General features: G+C 47.2%; 1 protein-coding gene across 2 annotated transcripts in view; it reads left to right on the forward strand.

Moving 5' to 3' along the window:
* The window catches only part of CTCF (CCCTC-binding factor), a 52686-nt gene that overhangs the window by 6698 nt on the left and 27519 nt on the right, over positions 1–18469 (forward strand). The window contains exon 2 of one of the 2 annotated variants that reach the window (XM_059713644.1): positions 15972–16070. The exons of the other annotated variant lie outside the window; for it this stretch is intronic. Within the exon in view, the coding sequence (XP_059569627.1) occupies positions 16062–16070 (9 nt within the window). The 5' untranslated portion in view covers positions 15972–16061. The remainder of the gene's footprint in view (positions 1–15971; positions 16071–18469) is intronic. 2 annotated transcript variants of the gene reach the window in all.

Here is an 18469-nt window from a genome sequence, read left to right on the forward strand (position 1 = left end):
AGGGGTGTGGGGAAAGAGAAAGTTGGATGATTGTATTTACATTATGTGCAGGTGTCCATTCAGATTTGACCTAAAAGTGTGATAGAGGACATTCAGCTTACTTGTTTTGGAAAGATATTGTCATCTTCTAAATATTTTAAACTTAATTGACTTTTCTGGCATTAAACTAGAGGTTGAAATGTATAGATTCAGTAGTGTTTTCCACATCATATTCACTCCCCTACTTTCAGTGGGCAGTGCTTTTTTCCCCAGAAACATTTTTAAATAGTTCTGAATTTTTAAGTTCACACTGAAGTGTATATCCAGCTCTCTTTGGCTATCTGCCCTGGAGTTGGTGATGCAAGGTATTTCATCTCTTTGCTCCTTGCCGTGGAGTTACACCTCTAGAAACTGCAGCTTGCCCAAGGGCTTCTGAGGTTTTATTCTGCCTGCCTTCCACGATGGAGCGGACCAGAGAGATGCCCAGGAATTGCAGGGCAGTGGCAGACTGGAACGCTTAACCATTCTAGCACTTCTCTGTGCAAGCTGAGCCTGCTGTCCCTGCTAGAGCAGGTGATTCAATTCTGCATAGCCATTGTGGTGTCATCTGCCTTGTTCTGTTCTTCCACCATTCCAGTACTCAAGGGGTAGCTGGTATGACCCTACAGAGTGCCACACAGGGTCATCTGCTTTGTAAATTAATAATTGTTCTGATTATAGGTTTTTCCCCACAGTAAGTTGACTATGGGTTTTTTTTAGTGTTTCTTTCAATAAGAGAAAGATCCACTTTAAATAATATAGTTATATGGCTTGTTGACACTTTCTGGTATATTATACAGCTTCACTTATAGAAGTCAACACAATTTATTTCAGTTATATAGGTGGGTTTTTCAGATAACAAAGGTTGGATTGTTGATGCATTATATGTATATCTGGATTGTTACATTACGGTAAAAAATTATGATGCATTAAAAATAATTGATTGCATTTCTATATGTGCATAGTATTTATTTGAGTATATGCACATGCTACTTAGTTTTCCATCATGTTCAGCTTCTGGTAACGTTTTTACTGCCACTTTCAGACACCTCAGGACTTTACAGTGTGGCAGCTAGTTTTACCAAACTGTTGTTTAGATCAGATAGCTTCACGTGCATAAGTAGCATAGTGATCCATATTCTTAATATGCTGTGCCTGCTTTAATTGTTCACTTAAATGAAGCCATAGGACTAAATAGTCTTAACCTATACTAACCTAAATTGCAGTGCATTTTCCTAACATGCAGAATTTAGTGATTTAGATAAATGATTTATTTTATATGCTAATATGTGTTTGTCAGTCACTGACTTGCACTATAATTTTAGAATGAACAAACTGCCTCTTAATGTCCATTGGAATGAACAAGAATGATCTTTTTTAATTTCTCCAAATGCATTGTTCTGAAAAGGCTAAATGAAGAAGGTTAATATCATGCAAGTGTCCTGTGTCTAGAGTGGCCATCATAGAGGACAGTCTATTTGTCCTCTGTTCCCTATTGATGAAAAACCTGATGCCTTTATGTCCTCTATTAAGAGAAAAATAGAGGACGTAAAGGCATCGGGTTTCATACCAAAAGAGGACAGAGCAGCAGAAAACCAGAATGTTCTCTATGATGGCCACCCTACCTGTGTCATCCATGTGTCATGATCATGGCAGATGTTATAGTCCCTTTACAGCAGGCCTTTTTTTTTTCCAGGTGCCTAGCTTTTTATCAAGTTGATTCAGTTTCCCATGTCATGTTCTAGTGCCAGGGTGGGTAGTTATTTCTGCTGGAGGTCTGCTTAACGAGGCTTGGTGAGCTTCTGTGGGCTGCATGGGTAGCCCTGCCCCTTGGCAGTTGCCCCTCCCCCTGGTCACCATCTTATGACCAGAAGTGCTACCCTTACCCTCTGACCTTTTGCTGCTGGAAGTCCCTCCCCTTGCTCCCAGAAATGCACCTTCTGGGGTGGGGGTGGGGTGTCATCATAGAACAAGAAAAAACCCCAAATCATACACTAAAAGTCAAAACACCTACTATATCATTTTTACTTCTATTGCAAGAAATGTTTTTGTCATGATTTGTGTTTGCATATAGAGGTGATTGCATAATAGCTCAAAAACAAATTCTTAGTTTTATATATTGTGGGGGCATGTGGTGGGGGGGGTGTGGGGGGTGTCAGGGGGAGTGTTTGTAGGGGGGCATAGAGTAAGTTGGGATGTGTATATGTGGGTGGTTGTGGAGGCAGGGTGTGGGTGTGTGGAATTTGTGGGGTGTGAAGGAGGGTGGGAACCCCCTCCACACTCACCCCCATGGCACAGCAGCGGGTATGGGCGCTCACGTGTGGCACTGGTGCCTGTTGGCGTGCAGCTCAAGCCAGCTCTGCACATTGTGGTTGGGCTGCCTCTATTGCTGGCGCTTCCTGCCACACATGTGCAGCCCCCACACACACATGCCGTGGGAGGGAAGCTCCACGTGCTGGAGCTGGCTGCCTGTGCAGGTCCCAGGACTCTGGGGAAGCAGGGACTGGGGTTCCCCTCTAGTTAGGGTGGACTCCCAGGACCTGCGTGGCAGGGAGTGGCAAAGACATTTGGCTCTAGTGTGTGGAGCCACCCTCCTGTGGTACATGAATGCAGGGGCTGAGCATGCACTGTGGAGAGCATCAGCAATAGAAGCGGCCTGGCGGGACTGTGCCCTTCGCCATGATGTGCAGCGCTGACCAGAGCTGTGCACTGCCAGGCAGCAGCACCTCTGCTGGGCACAAGTGCCCCTGCCTGCTGCTGTTGCCTTTCGGGGCTATGTACAAGTGGGGAGGGAGTATAGGAGGGTCTCTACGCTCCTACCCTCCCTCACATGCACACCCTACCCACCTGAGCTCTGTGCTGCCACCGCCGTCCTGGGCACAGTCTCTGTGCTGCTGCCAGCCCCAGCCCTATGCTCCACGCTCCCTCCCAGCTGCAGCTCTGCCCCCAGCCCCTGCTGCTTCTCTACCTGGTGCCAGGAGTGAGTGGGCTGCAGCGGAAGCTGAGCAGATCCCCTGGCAACTGCAGCAGTGGCACCAGCAGTCCCACCTGGAAGCTGCATGCTGGCCAGGCTGGGCCCTTCCACCTACAAGCATAGAACTGAGGCATAATAGGGTATATTGGTGGGGGGTTAGTTGTTGGGTGCTGCGGGTCAGATGAAAGTGCCTGGTGGACTGGATTCGGCCTGAGGGCTGTATTTTGCCTGCCCCTGTTCTAGTGTAATACCAGATTGTAAAATAGCTTTTATGGAAGAAATATAGAATCGGTCAGTCTGGATGCTTTTGTATTCCAAACATTCCTATTTGGAATATGGATTATAAACTTGTCTTTCAGATGTAATGTTATGATGATTCAAATAAAGACAATATTGAATGTCTTCAAACACCACCAAGGTAAAGTATCTACCCAGAAATTAGAGAAGTAACTGGTGGGTAGTTCAACTCCAGTGGCTCTTATAAATGCAGCATTAGCTCAAGAGGAAGACTTTAGTTATTGTTTTGTTTTTTAAAGGTACATCTTCAGTAGTGTGTTGGGTTTTGGTTTTTGGGGGGGGTTGTTTGTTTGTTTTTAGTTGTCCACAGTTTGCTTGCACTAGTTGAAGCTGGTAATGGGGGCTAACTCTCCCTGGCATTACTTTGTTTTGTAGACATCTTAGAGGCTAGTTAGCTTATCTCAGGAAAAATGGAAAAGCTGAAATAAGAGTCCATTATAGAGGTGCACTGATGCATCAGTCCTATATTGAATCGGCACCAACATAAGGAAAATTGACATTATCGACAGTCGGATTTTTTTGGCTGATGTGGCTGATAACGTATCTGATAAATGCCCCATGCATGCATGCAGTCACAACGTGGCACGCAGGTGGGAAGGAGTGCAACCTGGCAATGTGGAAAGCAGCATCTGGGCTGGTAAGTCTGTTGTGGGAGGAGGTAAGGGGCATGGGGAGGCAGATTGAGGCCCCCACAGTGAGGGAGGGAGTGGGGCAAGGGCAGGGTATAGGATAGAACCATGATCAGCTCATCCACAGAGTGTAGGGGGGTGGCTCCTGCCACTTCATGCACGCCAGGAGGGCATGCAGGGTGTGTCGTTTTTCCCCCCCCCCCCCCCCGATCTGTGCATGGAGCAAGGGTGAGGGCCCACTGCTGCTGTGGGCTAGGGCTGGGGGTGGCACTGGGCTCTTCCTGGCAGGGGAGAGGAGCAGGCTGGGCTGGGGCTGCATTTGGGGCGGGCAGCAGCGGCACTGGGAGGTGGGCTACAGCCACCCTAGAATTTGCAGTAACTCCCTCTGAACCCCTCCGCCCAGCGCTGCCACTGCCCACCCTGATTGCAGCCCAGCTCAGCCCCACCACTGGGAAGAGCCCAGCGCCACCCCCGGACCCAGCCCACAGGGGCAGCCCGCCCACACCCTCACCCATACACAAATTGGTGAGCACATGTCCCGTCTCCGTCCCGTCCCCCATACCCTACTCAAGTGTGCATAGCAGCGGGAACACCCTCACCCTGTAACAAGCCATGGCTCCACCCTGCCCCAGCCCCACTCCCTCCCTCACCCAGGGGGCCCCGTCTGCCCCCCTCACAGCCCTTTCCCTCCCACTTGCCCTTCCCTCACAATAGACTTACCAACCAGATGCTTCTCTCCAAGTTGCAGGGCCACATATCGGGAATCGGATTGGTATCAGCCAATATGGCTCTGTGGCAGGGCACCTTTGGGTGCCTGCCACTTTAAGGGCAGAGGCAGACAGCTACCAGGTGCCTGATGAGGGCAGCCGTTTTGGGAACCTTAGGTATATAAAGGCTGCAGTTTGCTGCTGCCAGCCCAGGCTGAAACATCGCCTGGCTGAGTGGCATGGAACATCTAAAGGTGAGAGCAGGAGGCTCTTGGTCCTGGTGGCGTGGTGGGGCTCCTAGTGGCATGGGAGCCCCCAGGAAATGCCAGACCAGTTACCACCCTGGTGAAAGGTGGGTCAGGGACCTTAATAACCCCAGCCCCCACCATCTGGTGGGTAATTCTGAGAGCTGGGGGACTAGTGGGGGCCAAGTACGTCCACACATAGGCACCAGAGCCCAGGAGGGATGCAGATTCCGGAGACCCCAAAGTGGGTAGTGTGTAGAGCGTTAGGAGGCCCTGCACAATGCAAGTCTGAAGTCGGAGCAGGCCTGAAGGTCTCTCTGTGTGTGTGAGGGGGCTGAGTAGGGCTGAAGTGCAAGTAGGCCTGAAGGACAGTCCCATGGGCACGCTGAGCAGGCCCGAATGGGAGTAAGCCTGAAGGCCAGCACAAGGGCCAGCCCCATGAGAAATTGGTTGCAAGCTTGACCCCAGGGTGGAGCGTAGTGTAGAGTTGCCTGGTGAGGGGTTTGGGGCAGAATTAGCCCAGGGTTTGGCACAAGGCCAGACCATGTGGAGTAGGGGAACTCGCAGGAACCAAAGGAACGCGTGGTGAGACCAGTATGCAAGTAGCGAAGCCTGATGGCCCAAGAGGGGCTGGTCAGGGAGAAGCAAAGACAGTGGAGTGTGGCCCAGTATGGGTGGTGTGCCAGAGGCTGCAGTGAGATGGGGGCTGGAGTGTAAGAGGCCTCCTCCTGAAAGGGGAGGTGGTATAAATGCATGGGTGAGTGGAGCCCACCTGGGTTTGCTCTGGTTTCAGACCGGGTAGCAATAGTAATCTGGATGCCATCTGTGAGGCATGGGCTGTGGTGTAAGGAAGTTTCGGAGCTGCAGCTAGCGCCCCCTGGCATCAGGGTACTAATGGACAGTCTCCCGCATTATACCATCAGTTTCTGGAAATAACAGTTGTGGCAGGAAAGATTGGGTGGGCTGCCCCATAGAGACAAGTGGGCAGGCTGGCAGGAGATTCGGCCCCGAGAGATGCTCATTAAAAATCGGCCATCGGTATTGGCCCAAAAAATCTCTATTGGTGCACCCGTAATCCATTAACAAAGAATTAAAGGAAAGAGGGTATAGAATTGATGCTAATCAGCATGGTTTTGTGGGAAATATCTTGTCAAACCCAGTTTCTTTCTCTGAAATTCAAAGTCTGGTTGATTAAAAGCAACTGCATAGCTGTAATATATTTGTGAAATGCTTGATTTAGTATTGCATAATATTCAGACTTAACTGGCCCGTGAAATATCAGTCAAACACATGCTAAATGGATTAACAACTGGGTAATATACATGTCCTGTCCCATTTCCCCCCCCCCCCCCCCCCCCCCCCCAAAAAAAAAAAATCACTTGTCCTTGGGGATTTGCCTTGAGAGAGAAGCATTTGTAGTGACTTTCTGCAGGAATTGATACTAGCTACAGAGCCTTTTGGGTCATGCAGCAAGCTGGGCCCATTCAAATAGAATGTTTTAAGATATTTAATTTTGCCTGTCTGTCTAGAAGAAAGAAATACGCACCATGCCAGTGGAATGAGAGGGCTGTATTTTGGAAAACAGTGACAAAGGAGGATCTTGGCAGTCAGTGGGCAGGCCACTTGGTGTGAACTTCCATTGTGGTACTATGGTTAAAAAACAAACAAACCAACAACTCATGATCTTTGCTCATGTAACCAGGAGAACAGTGAATTGGAGTAAGGGAAGTGCCAGACTTTTAAAAGGATGCTGAAAAGATTGAAGCTTAAGAGAGGTTTGCACTAAAAAAAAAAAAAGATTGTAAGGCTGGAGAAGAAGCTTTACACTGAGAAAAGAGGGAAACAGGCTGTTTAGTTCACCAAAAAAGGATTGGTAGGTCACCTGATTACATTGTAAAAGTACCTCCTTGGGGGGGAAGGTAGTAGCTATTAACGAAACTTCTAATCTGCCTGAGAGTTCTAATAAGAACCAATGACCAGAAATGAACCCAGACAAATTCAAATGACAAGAGATTAGACTAATTCTTTTAGTGAAGGTGAAATTGGAACAAGCTATGCAGGGAAGTGGTAGGTCTTCCACTTCTTTATATCTTCAAATCTATACTTCATGCACTTCTAGAATATGTGCTTTAGTCTGTCACAGATTTTTGAGGCTCGGTAACTGGGTAAAATTTTAAGGACCTGTAATACACAGGAGGTCCCTTTAAGCCAGAGTGTTGTGGCATCCTAGGGTGTTGTGGGGTGCTGTGTAATATTAGCTCTGCTAAATGTGCAAACACATATGATGTGTCACAAATTAAACTCAGATTTCAAATAGGAGTCCATAGTGTTAAAATCTTTGGAATTTGCAACAATAGACCAGTTCTATTTTTGCTTAGACAAAAAATCAAGTGAAAGCTAAGAGCTGGCATCTTGTGAGTGGTGCCTTGAGTTTGGTAAACTTTTAAGGAGAAAGATTTCTTTCTACAGAGGCAGTCCAAAGATTAATATCATGCTAATCTGCCTTCATGTCACAAATATTATATAATTGTTGAATCAAAGATGGCATATAATTTGTATTTTGTCTACTCTGGACCTACTGAACTTCTTTTTGTGTTGCTGTGTATTTTTCTAGGCTTTTACCTGTCATGCATCCTGTCTGTTCAAGAACTCTTAGTTTTGACTAGGTTGGAGAGGATTGCAGACTTTTCATTTGGAGCTACAACTTAAGTAAATGAATTCAACATAGTGTAATGTTTCTTTTCTCTGAAGTCTAATACGGTTTGGTCCATATTCCTCAAAACATTGTCTTGTCACAAATTAGGGCAGGCAACAGATTGTCGAAGAGGCTTAGGATAGGAATGGGCCAAAAGGATTAATATTTTTAATTTCATCAAAATAAACTTGATGAAGTACCTAACTGTAAAGTAACTGTATGCACTGTGGGTCCCAGAGCAGGTGCCGTATGTGGTATGGGTGTCATGTGCAGCCATAACCCTGGCCTTGTGGGCAGGATGGGGTGGGACTGGTCCTGTACATGCTGCTTGTGGGTCAACTTTTGATCCAGGGACTGGGTGGTGGGGCTGCATGAGCTGAATCTGGCTCATGGGCTGTCTTTTTTGTACCCCTGTTCAACATCATCAGACTGGGTTCTTTTAAGACCAACTTTGGCTCCTTTCTCCATTAAGGATGCCCTGTATACCAAGATGATGCTGTATAATGTAGGGTAAATAAAAGCCTTATGAAAAGGGACAGGTTCAAAGATTCATTCTGTCCTGCTAAAGCATGGCTGCCATTGACTTGTCCCAGCTCTATCAGTTCCTTCATCTAGGAGAGAGCAGACCTAACTGAAGCTGTGAGTAATTAATTTCCCTTTTGGGAAAATTGTATGAAAAAAAACAAAAAAAAACAACTCAACCTGCTTCAGGGGGGAAGCTGGACAAGTACCACTGTTTATCCTTTCCCAGAATGGATCAAAGTGCTGCCAGAGCAGGGGAGAGAATTCAGTACCCCCACATCAGTACAAGTGAGTAACTTATCAGATGTTCAGGTGACTACTTTGGCTGAGAAAGCTGCTCTTTCTTGTACTGTTTACCTTTTTCAAAGATGTTTGTTCTGGATGGCTTGCAAAGACCAACAAATTGCAGGAATAAAGTTTTTTATCTTTATCTTAATTTGATAATGGGAGAAGACCTTGTGCCTTGTCCTCACCCTGTTAGACATTTAATTTGGGCAGTTGTCCCCAGCTTTTGCTGGTTCCTGCAGTGGTGCTTAGCAGACAGCCTCATTCTTCATTCTCCCTGGCAGCCAGTTTAATTTTTTAAATCTTTCATGGTAGCAAGCAGTGATACAGGATTTTGTTAGGAATATGCTGCGCACAAATCACCAGTCGGGGTACTCTAAGGAAAGGGAATAATCTCTGCCTGTTTTGATTCTGTCGCTGGTGTATCTCATGGGACAGAGGCACCCCAGTCTGCCCCTTCAACCCGTATTCAGTCAGCATTGCAGCCTCCTGGTGCCACGACCCCCTAAGGACTTCCTCTGAGACTTAACAAATGTCAAGATCTTGCCCTGTTAGGGGAGAGGTCTCCCAAGAATTCTTTAACTTTTTCCCCCAGAATCTTTTTTGTTGATGTACATTAAGGAGGAAATTCTGCTTGGGATCTCGGGATTTTTTCCATTGACTTTAAAATAGCAAAGGCTTAACAGTAAAATGCTAATGTAATTTAATATGGGAAAAGGAAAATTCTAGACCTGAGTTTTTAAGTGTGCCCACTTTCATTTTTCTCACTGAACTCAGTGGTAAGTAGAGCTGTATTCTCATTTATTCTTGTTTGGGGGATGTAACAACATGGGGTGCAGGCATCCTTTCTAGGCAGTTCTGTCCAGAAGTTCTAAGGTGCTTATACATCTAGAGCAGGGGTGCACAATCTCCAGCTGGTCTGCAGAGCCATGGCATCTGGCCTGCGGGGCTTCCCAGGAGTCAGGAAATTGAGTGGTGGGGGAGTAGTGGCCATTAATACTGCCACCCTCTCCTGCTGCCCCTTTCCCAAGCCTCTTTTTCTCCCCCTTCATGGGTCCCACTGTGCCAGCCTGGGCAACGGATCAGGGCCCCAAGCCAGGTCCAGCCCACAAAGGGACCAGCACTGTCCATCTAGCCCACTGGGGGGAAATGGTTTAGCCCTACTAAGCTAAAGCATGGATCTGTATAGAAAAAGAACCACAACTGTTGTAATGTGTAACTGTCTTTTCCTTTATCCAAGAGGCTGCGGTGGTAACAGGATTAAAGTGGGCATCAGAATAGAAGATCTCTTTTCTGTTACATGACTTGTAAAGCAGAAGTTTTCAGGCAACTTTCCATGTGTCCAGAACATTAAACAGAATTTTAAAAAAATGTATCCATGGATAAATTCATTTAAGTTGGGGGGGCTAGGGAGGGGAGGGAATGGAAGGAGCAGGCATAGTACACTACTATAGCACTGAGGGTCAAACCTTTTTGGCAGGTATGCCACAAATTGGCCATGTACCCTTCCCAGGTCCCAATCTAATTATCTTCCTTTCCCCATTCTTCTCCTGTGCTTTCTGTTCCCTGCCCTGTCAGCCACTTTACTGCCTGTCTTCCCACAGCCTGCCATATGCTGCATGGACAGGCTGTTGTGGCATGAGTACCACAGGTTGGCCACCTTTGCACTACACCCATAATATTGGTAACGGGATCTTGCTTCTAGTGAAGTGTAACCCATTAAAAAGTCCTATGAAATAGTTTCAAAGTTTTTTGATCTTGGTGCTAATAGAGAATACTTTATCCATAAGTAGCTGTATGCAGCCCTATCTGTGGTAGACAATAAACTTTGACAAACAGTATAGCCCCTGATAGTTCGGCTTATTCTTTAGTGATTAAACCTGCATGTGCCTGAACACCCTACAGTAGGGGTTGTCAACAGGGGTACTTGAGAAAGCACTAGGGAGTATGCGTCGGCAGGCGGGGACAGAGCACCACAACACATTATCCCATACTGCTGTGCAGGTGCCACCCACCTGGCTGTACACGGAGAGGCAGGGGAAGCTAGCATGCGGTTGCTGCTGCTGCTCTGCATTCAAAATGCGACCCAAGGGCTGGATGCGGCCCGCCAGGCCATTCTGTTCAGCCCTAGGGGCCCCTAAAAAATGTAAAAAAATAATATTTATCTGCCCTGGGCTGCCTGTCATGCGGCCCTTGGCTTGTCAAAACTCAATAAGCGGCCCTCTGCCCAAAATAATTGCCCGCCCCAGCCTTAAGCCCTTGATTACATAAAGAAACCTATTTACGTGAACAGTGCGTCTGAATCTGTTTTTATCCTTCCAATAAAAAGTTGAAAATGTTGACATCAGCGACCAAGTTGTGCTTGTTCCATATGCTATTTGCAGTACACGGGGTGGGGGGATTGATAAGTATCACTATTCCTCATGTTTTTTACTAGGTAGAAATATAATTAGTAAAAAGTTGCATTTGTTTGAGATTCATTGCTTGAGCTCTGAGTGGCCTTTGGTAGTTTCCATGATATTTGACATGAAAGGATGTGGGCCTACACCTTTAATGACATGAAGCATTGAGGGGACACAATTACCTTTGCTCCCTGCTTTTTTGGTTTAGTTTTGTTTTATTCTGGTCATCTTTTAGCTTCTTTAGTATTTGTGTTGACCCGGGGCACTGAATGAAGACCTGGTGCACAGAAAGCAAAGTAGGCTGGTAGAATCAAAACAACAACCCTAAAAAATCAAAAATATGGAGAGAAGGTGGTAGCATGGAGAGAAGGTGGTAACACAAAAAACACTCCCTAACCTGATGTTCTAAAAGATAATTTAGGGCAGGGGCAGGCAATTATTTTTGCTGGAGGGCTGCTTAACAACTCCTGGTGATCTGTTGAGGGCTGCAAAGGTATTAGGCATCTTGATGGGTGTCATACCTCCTGATCACCTTGGGACCAGAAGTCCCACCTCCTAACTCCTGAACTTTGCCACCAGAAGTACTCTTTTGGAAGGGGGTTTGCAGTCTTGGAACTGGAAAAAACAATCGTATACTAAAAATCAAACTTCTACTATACATACTCTAATTTTATTTCAAGAAAATATTTTTGTCCTGATTGACCTGTGTTTGCATAGTGTATGTAGAGGTGATTGTGTAATAGCTCAAAATAAAGGCTTACTCTTGTATATTGTGTGGGGGAGGGGCATGTGTGGGGGGTTGTGAAGGGGTGTGGGGCTTGTTGGGGATGGTGGTATAGGAATGTATGGGTTTTGTGGGGGGGAGGGTGTGTGGGTGTGGGCCTCCTGTGAACAGCCCCCAGCAGCAGGTCCCCTCCACCATTATGTATGCCCCTGTTGCCCAGCCCTTGCTGCCAGCAGTGGCAGCAGGCCCTTGGGGCACTCTTGGCTGTGGCAGGAAAAGCCCCCTGGCAACATGCAGCTCTGGCTGAGTCCTGGGGGCTGCATGTGGCAGCATAGAGCTGGCCCAGCCTGCTGGCATGTACATTCAAGCCAGACTGGGCTGGATCTGTGCAAGCACGTGGGGCTCGTGGCATTGCAAGTGGGAGCTGCGTGTTATCCAGCCAGGCCAGCTCTGTGCCTCCACATTCTGGAAGCCCCACATGGAGTCATGGAACCGGCCTGACCTAGCCCAATGGTGCACAGCTCCTGCCTGCCATGCTGTAAGGCCCACATGCTGGCATGGAGCCAGCCCACCAGTGGGGCCAGCTCTTTGCTGCCACGTGCAGCCCTTGGGACTCGGCCAGATCTGCACACTGCTGGGAGACTGCCTGCTGCAGCCATGAGCTGCCTGAGGGCCTGCTGCTGCTGATAATGATGGCAGGGGCTGTGCACCATGGTGAGAGTCCCACACCCACCCACCCCTGTCCTGCAGGCAGGAGCTCCCTTCTCCACTGGGCACCTATCCAGTTGTAAGCCACTGTGCTTGGTACCTCCACATGAGGCTCCCAGCTGGAGTCCTGGGAGCCCCATGGAAGTGGAAGTAGTCTGCCTAGTCCAATGGCATGTGACCTCTGAAAGCCTGTGCATCCTGTCAGCTTTCAGAGGGGCAGCCATGAGCTGGTAACAAGTTTTTTGGAGGGCCCTGCAGGCAGGATCTCTTGGAGGGCCCCACAGGCCATATTTTGCCCTCTTCTGATTTAGGGATAGTCACTGTGAAATAATGGAAACTGAATTTAAATTGCAGAAACCAATGCATGCCTATGTGGTGTACAAGTTCTATGGTAGGAATGTCTTCATGTGGCTTAGTTTAATCCTTTTCTAAAGTGAATCATAAAGGTGTTTTTAGGACTTGCGTGCATAGTGATACTCGGGAAGATGCATATGAATTAACTAAAGGTTAGGGGTGCACTGATAAATATTTTTTTGGCCAATTTATTAACCCAGCCATGTCAGCTGATACTGATCTGATTGCCAGTATACAGCCCAGAAGTTTGGAAAGCAGTGTCTGGCCAGTAAGTCTGTGGGGGGAAGGGTCATGGGGGGTGCAGATGGAGACCCCTGTCATGAGGGAGGGGGAGTAGTGGCTGGGGCAGGGGCAGGCGCTGCCCAGCCGTGATGGAATATGGGACAGAGCTGTGGGTGGCTTGCCTGAGGGGGGCAGGGGAGGAGGCGGGTGGCTCCTGCTGCTGTATGCACCCCTGGGGAAGAATGGGGGCCATGTGGCCCCCAGATTTGTACATAGGGTGAGGGTGGACTGCCTGCTTCAGGGCCAGGGACTGTGCTGGCCTCTTCCCAGTAGAGTGGCTGGGCTGAAGCTGCGCTCGGGGGGGTGGGGGGTGTTGCAATGACCTCAAAATTTGCCATAGCCTGCCCCCCCCTCCCCCCCCCCCCCCTTCCAGGAAAAGGCAGGTGCAGCCCCTGGCCGCAGTCCACCCTTGCGCCCCCAGATGTGTGTGCAGGACATCTGCTGGGGGGTGTGCAGCAGCAGAAGCCATGCCCTCTGGACAAGCTGCCCACAGCTCCATCCCACTTAAACCTCTCTTAACCCATGCAGATCTAACCTTGCTTTTGGTACTGGAAACAGATGCCTCCAGCACTGCCCATTGGTACAGTGCTCTCATAATGGCAGGCCCTGAACTCCTGTGCCACCTTTTTGCAAGTTCACCCTAGTGGAACAAAATTACAAAATCCTGGGCTCTGAATTCTTAGCCATCAGAGTGGCTTTGGGAAGGGCTGTATCATGGGGTACAGAACCATAAGTTTCTGGGGTACTTCCAGAAGGCTAAGGCACTCAACCAGAGACACCTTTGGGCACCTTCTCCTGCTTTGCTTTCCAGATAACTTACTAGGTCATTTTTACTGGGGGTAGGATCTGCGTGTCCCTGGATTGGGCAAAACTATAACTGGCCTTCTCCTGAACTGACTCCCTGTTAGCAGGCTATCCCCGAACAGAGAAGATACATTGGCTTTCCTTCCACTAGTTTTGGCAGTCATGACTGCAACATAGTGCAGGCCTTTATCTGCTTTTGCAGTGTTTGTGCCCACACCAAGAGACCCATTCAGAAGACTTGCAGATTCCTCTAACCCCTCTCCCACCCTGCTCTGGCCATGATCTGCAGTCTCCCAGGTCCTCATTGTAGACCTGCCCATCTCAACAGTTGATTTATGATCCTGACCGTAATGAACCAACTCACTAAAATGGCCCATTTACCACTTTTACCATTGCATGGACCTTCCATCAGCACAGGGTATGGCATGGCTGTGGTTGAACCATACAGTTGGCCTTCAACAGCCTCTCAGGTTCCATCGTGCCTGACCATGGGTTCCAATTCATTTCCTGGTTCTGGGGCCTTGCACTTCTCGCAATATATGCCCATCTCACATTGGCCTGCCATTCCCAGACAGATGGCCAGGCAGATGAGACCAACTAGTCCTGGGTCAGTACCTCTGTTGTCACCTTTGTTTCAAACAGAATAACAGGTTATCTTAACAGTTTCAGAATTATCCTACAGTAACTTTTTGAGCATGTCTTAGCCAGGCAAGGCCTGTTCTTCACAAACTATGGATTCTACCCTTGTTTGCACCCCACCTTATCCACACACTTGCTCAGCCCCATGGCTATGGATTGGGTACACCAGTGGTTTTCAGATGTTTTGGACTCTAAGCCCCCCTCACTCCTGACCTGCAGCCCTCTGACCCTGCTGGTGTCCCTGACTCCTAACCCACAATCCCTGAGCCACACAGCCTTGCTGGTGCCCCTCACTCCCAACCCGCTGTGGGGGAGGTATGGTCTGATGTTGCCACTCCCCTCAGGTTCTCTACACTGCCTTCCCACACATGCATTTAGCACCCCCCCCTTGGTTTCCTTCTGCTCCCCGCAGTCCCAAACAGCCCTTTGCAAGCTGAAATGGTGCTAGCCTGCAAAGAGAAACCCATTGTTTCCCAAATTTTTTCCTTTAAAAAAGAAAACCCACATTTTTCTGCAAACTGGATAGTGGCAACAGGCTCAGCCCAGGTGTTGGCTGCCCCAACTGACCTCGGAGATCACAATCGCGCCAGGTCTGCGCCCCCTGCAGTTCCCGTGAAACCTGCGGTGACCCCCCCAGGGGGTTACATACCCCTGGTTGAGGATCACTGGGGTACATATTGATAAGATCCAGGAGGAATCAAAGCAACACTTGGAAAAGGCAAGAGACCTACATAAGCAGTCAGAACCTGCCTACTAAGTATGGTTGTCAGCCAAACACCTCCACGCAGGCTGGCCTCACCAAAGCTAGACCACCACTTTAATGGCCCCATACTCATAATCGGTCAAATCAGCCTAGTAGACTTTGAGATGCAACTCCCTTGGACGCTGGAGATCCACCTGATATTCCACATCTCTATATGCAGCTTGAGTAAGTGTCAATTCTTTTCCACACTGTAACCAACCTCCTCCCCTTCCATAACAATCTAGGGACAGAAGGACTACCTAGTCTGGAAAATTTTAGTGGAGATTCAAAGTGGAAGTGGGGAAAGTTGTACAACTGAGTAGATTGCATGTGGGAGTCCACAGAAAATATTCATGCCCCCAATCTACTGAAAAAAAATCCACAACGACCACCTGGGGAAACCAGTGCCTGTGGGGGGTGATGGGCCACAGCCTTAAACCTGGAGTCCCTTCAGGCTGTCCTTTTGCTAAATGAATTTATTGTAAGATGAGTATCCAGAGGACATGGAAAAATCTTTAAAAAGACAGTGTTTAACCAGGAAGGCATGCAACATTTCTGTTCAGCAAGAATTTGAACCCCAATTGAGGCAGGAAAAATAACCTTATGAACAGTTCTGAGAGACATTTTGTTTTGCAGTGTTGTGCCAAAAGAGAACAATATTGCTATTTTTCTTTTTCTTTGGGCACCTACAGATAAGCATAAAGTATATTGCAAAATTAATGAAATGATGCAGTAATTGCTGTAAAGATAAACGTTATAAATGTGTCTAGCCTGATTTGGGTCACTTACCTCATGACCATTCAACTTTAATAAAAGCTAGTAAATTATTTAGGCAGTATTCCTGTACCTTTTAAAATTATTTTTCTTTCTGTATCTGCTGCCATAATAAATATGCTTATCAAGAAGTGCAATTTGTTTTGTTCTGTTTTGTTTTCTTTGCTCAGTGGTGCCAGCATCTTGAGTGAGAGGAATGAAGAGGGCCACGGTCAGAGCATGAGAGTGAGATAGAAATTTGAAGAAGCCTGGGAAGGGATATGTGGACAGTAAGTGTGGCTGGCTAAAATATGTGGGTGGGATTTGATACAACAGGCAATTAAAGCTCTCACTACAATGTGGATTCCATTTTTAGAGTTCTGGTTTTGGGTTGGGAGAGGTTGGGGTGTATATGCCAAGCAGGTAGAGAGAAGCTCCTGCCTTACCCATCATGGCTCTGGACAGCTGGGATCTAGGGAAAAAAACTTAAATTCCTTCGTACAGTTGTGTTTTAATACAATACAGGATGGTTAAAGGTGACCCCAAGCCTGTTGGGGAAATACAGATGCAAAGAAAAGTTAATCCAAGTGTAAAGCTGTGTAGTTTAGGTAGCAATTAGGAATTTATTCATGTGACTCTTAATGTGAGCAGTTACCAAAGTGGAGTAATGTCCTGAAATTTTAAAATGCCAAGTAATCTGGATTAGAAAAGTTGAATGTATATGCATAACATTTTCAGGTATACTACCTATACTTTGATATAACATCCTTAGGTAGACAGGGAGTTAGTTTCTTTTGACAGACCCTACCTATAGGTGCCTTATTATATACGCAAATGAGCAGTCCCCTCGTTAGGATGCAAGCAACTGGGAAAACAATGGGAAGTATTTCCTATTCAGCATACTGTTGTAATATAACCAGGAGTTTGAATTTTGATTTAAGGGTTTCCCTTTACCTTGAATCACTGTTGTACTGACAAACATACAGAATTTCCATTTCATGTTCAAGTTCTCCAGCTTTGTCAACTTCTGAGCTGCTGTGAGCCCTCCAGGGCCAAGGGGAAGGAAGCAGAAGCTGGAGAAGTTAGTGGGAACCTGAAGATCCTAGTTGGAGCAGGAGTAAAGGGGTGAAGAGGAGGGTTGCCCAGGCGGGAGCCTGCAGGCCACAAGTTAACTGCTCACATGCTGCAATTTGGACAGCACTATCCTAGAGAATCCTTGTACAGTCTAGTTGAGGTGGCTTCCTATGCTTTAGTTTTGGAGGCTGTTCCTGTTTGAAGTTGATCGCTGTTAGTGTCAAGTTACTGTTTGTTTTTTTTACCCTTTATCTCTTGCAGAAAAGACTGCATAGCATTTTTCTTGTGATGCTTCACAATATTTATTTGCCTCTATCTGTGATAGCTTACAGGGTCTGTACAAAAACTAGGTTTGCCATTAGAGGAAAGATCAGTTGTCTGTAGTTTGAAATTTTTACTGATAATAAATCTGATGTGCTCTTGCATACCAAAACTATGACCGCTTGGTTCACTTGTCATGCCACTGACAAAGTTCGCTAGGCTTTAAAAGCAAATGGGATAATCCCACATCAAAATACTCCATGTTTTTCTATTGTTGAAATGTTCGGCACAAAGTGCCTGAAATTTATGTCGGTGTTTGCTAATTGGGTGCTTAAGCAACTGTACTTACTGCTATTAGTATTTCTTTTCTCTCTCCCTGCTGGCCCTTCCTAGCAGCAATAGAAATTTCATATGCTTTCATTCTGTCACAGCAAAATTTCAGAGCACCTTGCAGTTAGCTAGAATTTTGCACGTCAATTTCAAATTTGCTGGAGGAAAGGTATTCGGAAGGATGTGGCCTGCCAGGCCATTCTATCTGGCCCGTGGGGCCCCCAAAAATTTAGAAAATTACTATTTATCTGCCCCCAGCTGCCTGTCATGCGGCCCCCAATGGCTTGCCAAAACTCAGTAAGCGGCCCTCCGCCCGAAATAATTGCCTGCTCTGATGTAATGACATGAGCCATACAATCAGAAGTACTAGTCTTTGCTGGTAGTATTTACATCTGTGTGCAAGGGAGAGGCATTGCTGGTGATTGGCATGTCAGTTTAGAGGTGTCCTAATTACTAAGGCAAAACTTAAGCAGGTCTATACTATAAAGTTCTCTGTTATGTCACATTATGGTCAGCTGTGCTTGATTTCCCTTTACTAGTTAACAATCATTTTATACTTCTTATTTCACTTATGTAAAGCAGTCCTAGTCTTTTTCAGCTTGTCTTCTGATGGAGTTACTTGTCCACTCGTTTTTGTCACTGGTCATTTTACCCCCTTCTGTTTCTACTAATATCCTTTTGTGATGAGGAGGGATCCTGGTTTTCCCTGATTAAAATATACCAAATTCTGTGCTAAAACCCCCAAAATCTGTGATTAAAATTAAAGCCCTGCCCATAGCCCGCACAGCCTTGCTAGTACCCCTCACCCCCCAGCCCTGCCAGAGGGGGCCTCCAACTGCTAGGGCTATGGACCTGGGTCTGCAGGCCCCTGCCCCGTCCCTGCTGTGGGCACAGGTGGGCCAATGCCTCACTGCTGATTGCACTCCCGGGGGGACAGGGGAGGACCCGTGCCTCCCAGATCCGTACCTGGGACAGGCATAGGCTGCGGGCTCAGGTTTATGCCCTGCTTTCCTCCCCCTGGCCC

Source organism: Alligator mississippiensis, chromosome 10 (assembly GCF_030867095.1).
Source record: "Alligator mississippiensis isolate rAllMis1 chromosome 10, rAllMis1, whole genome shotgun sequence".
NCBI classification, from domain to species: Eukaryota; Metazoa; Chordata; order Crocodylia; family Alligatoridae; genus Alligator; species Alligator mississippiensis.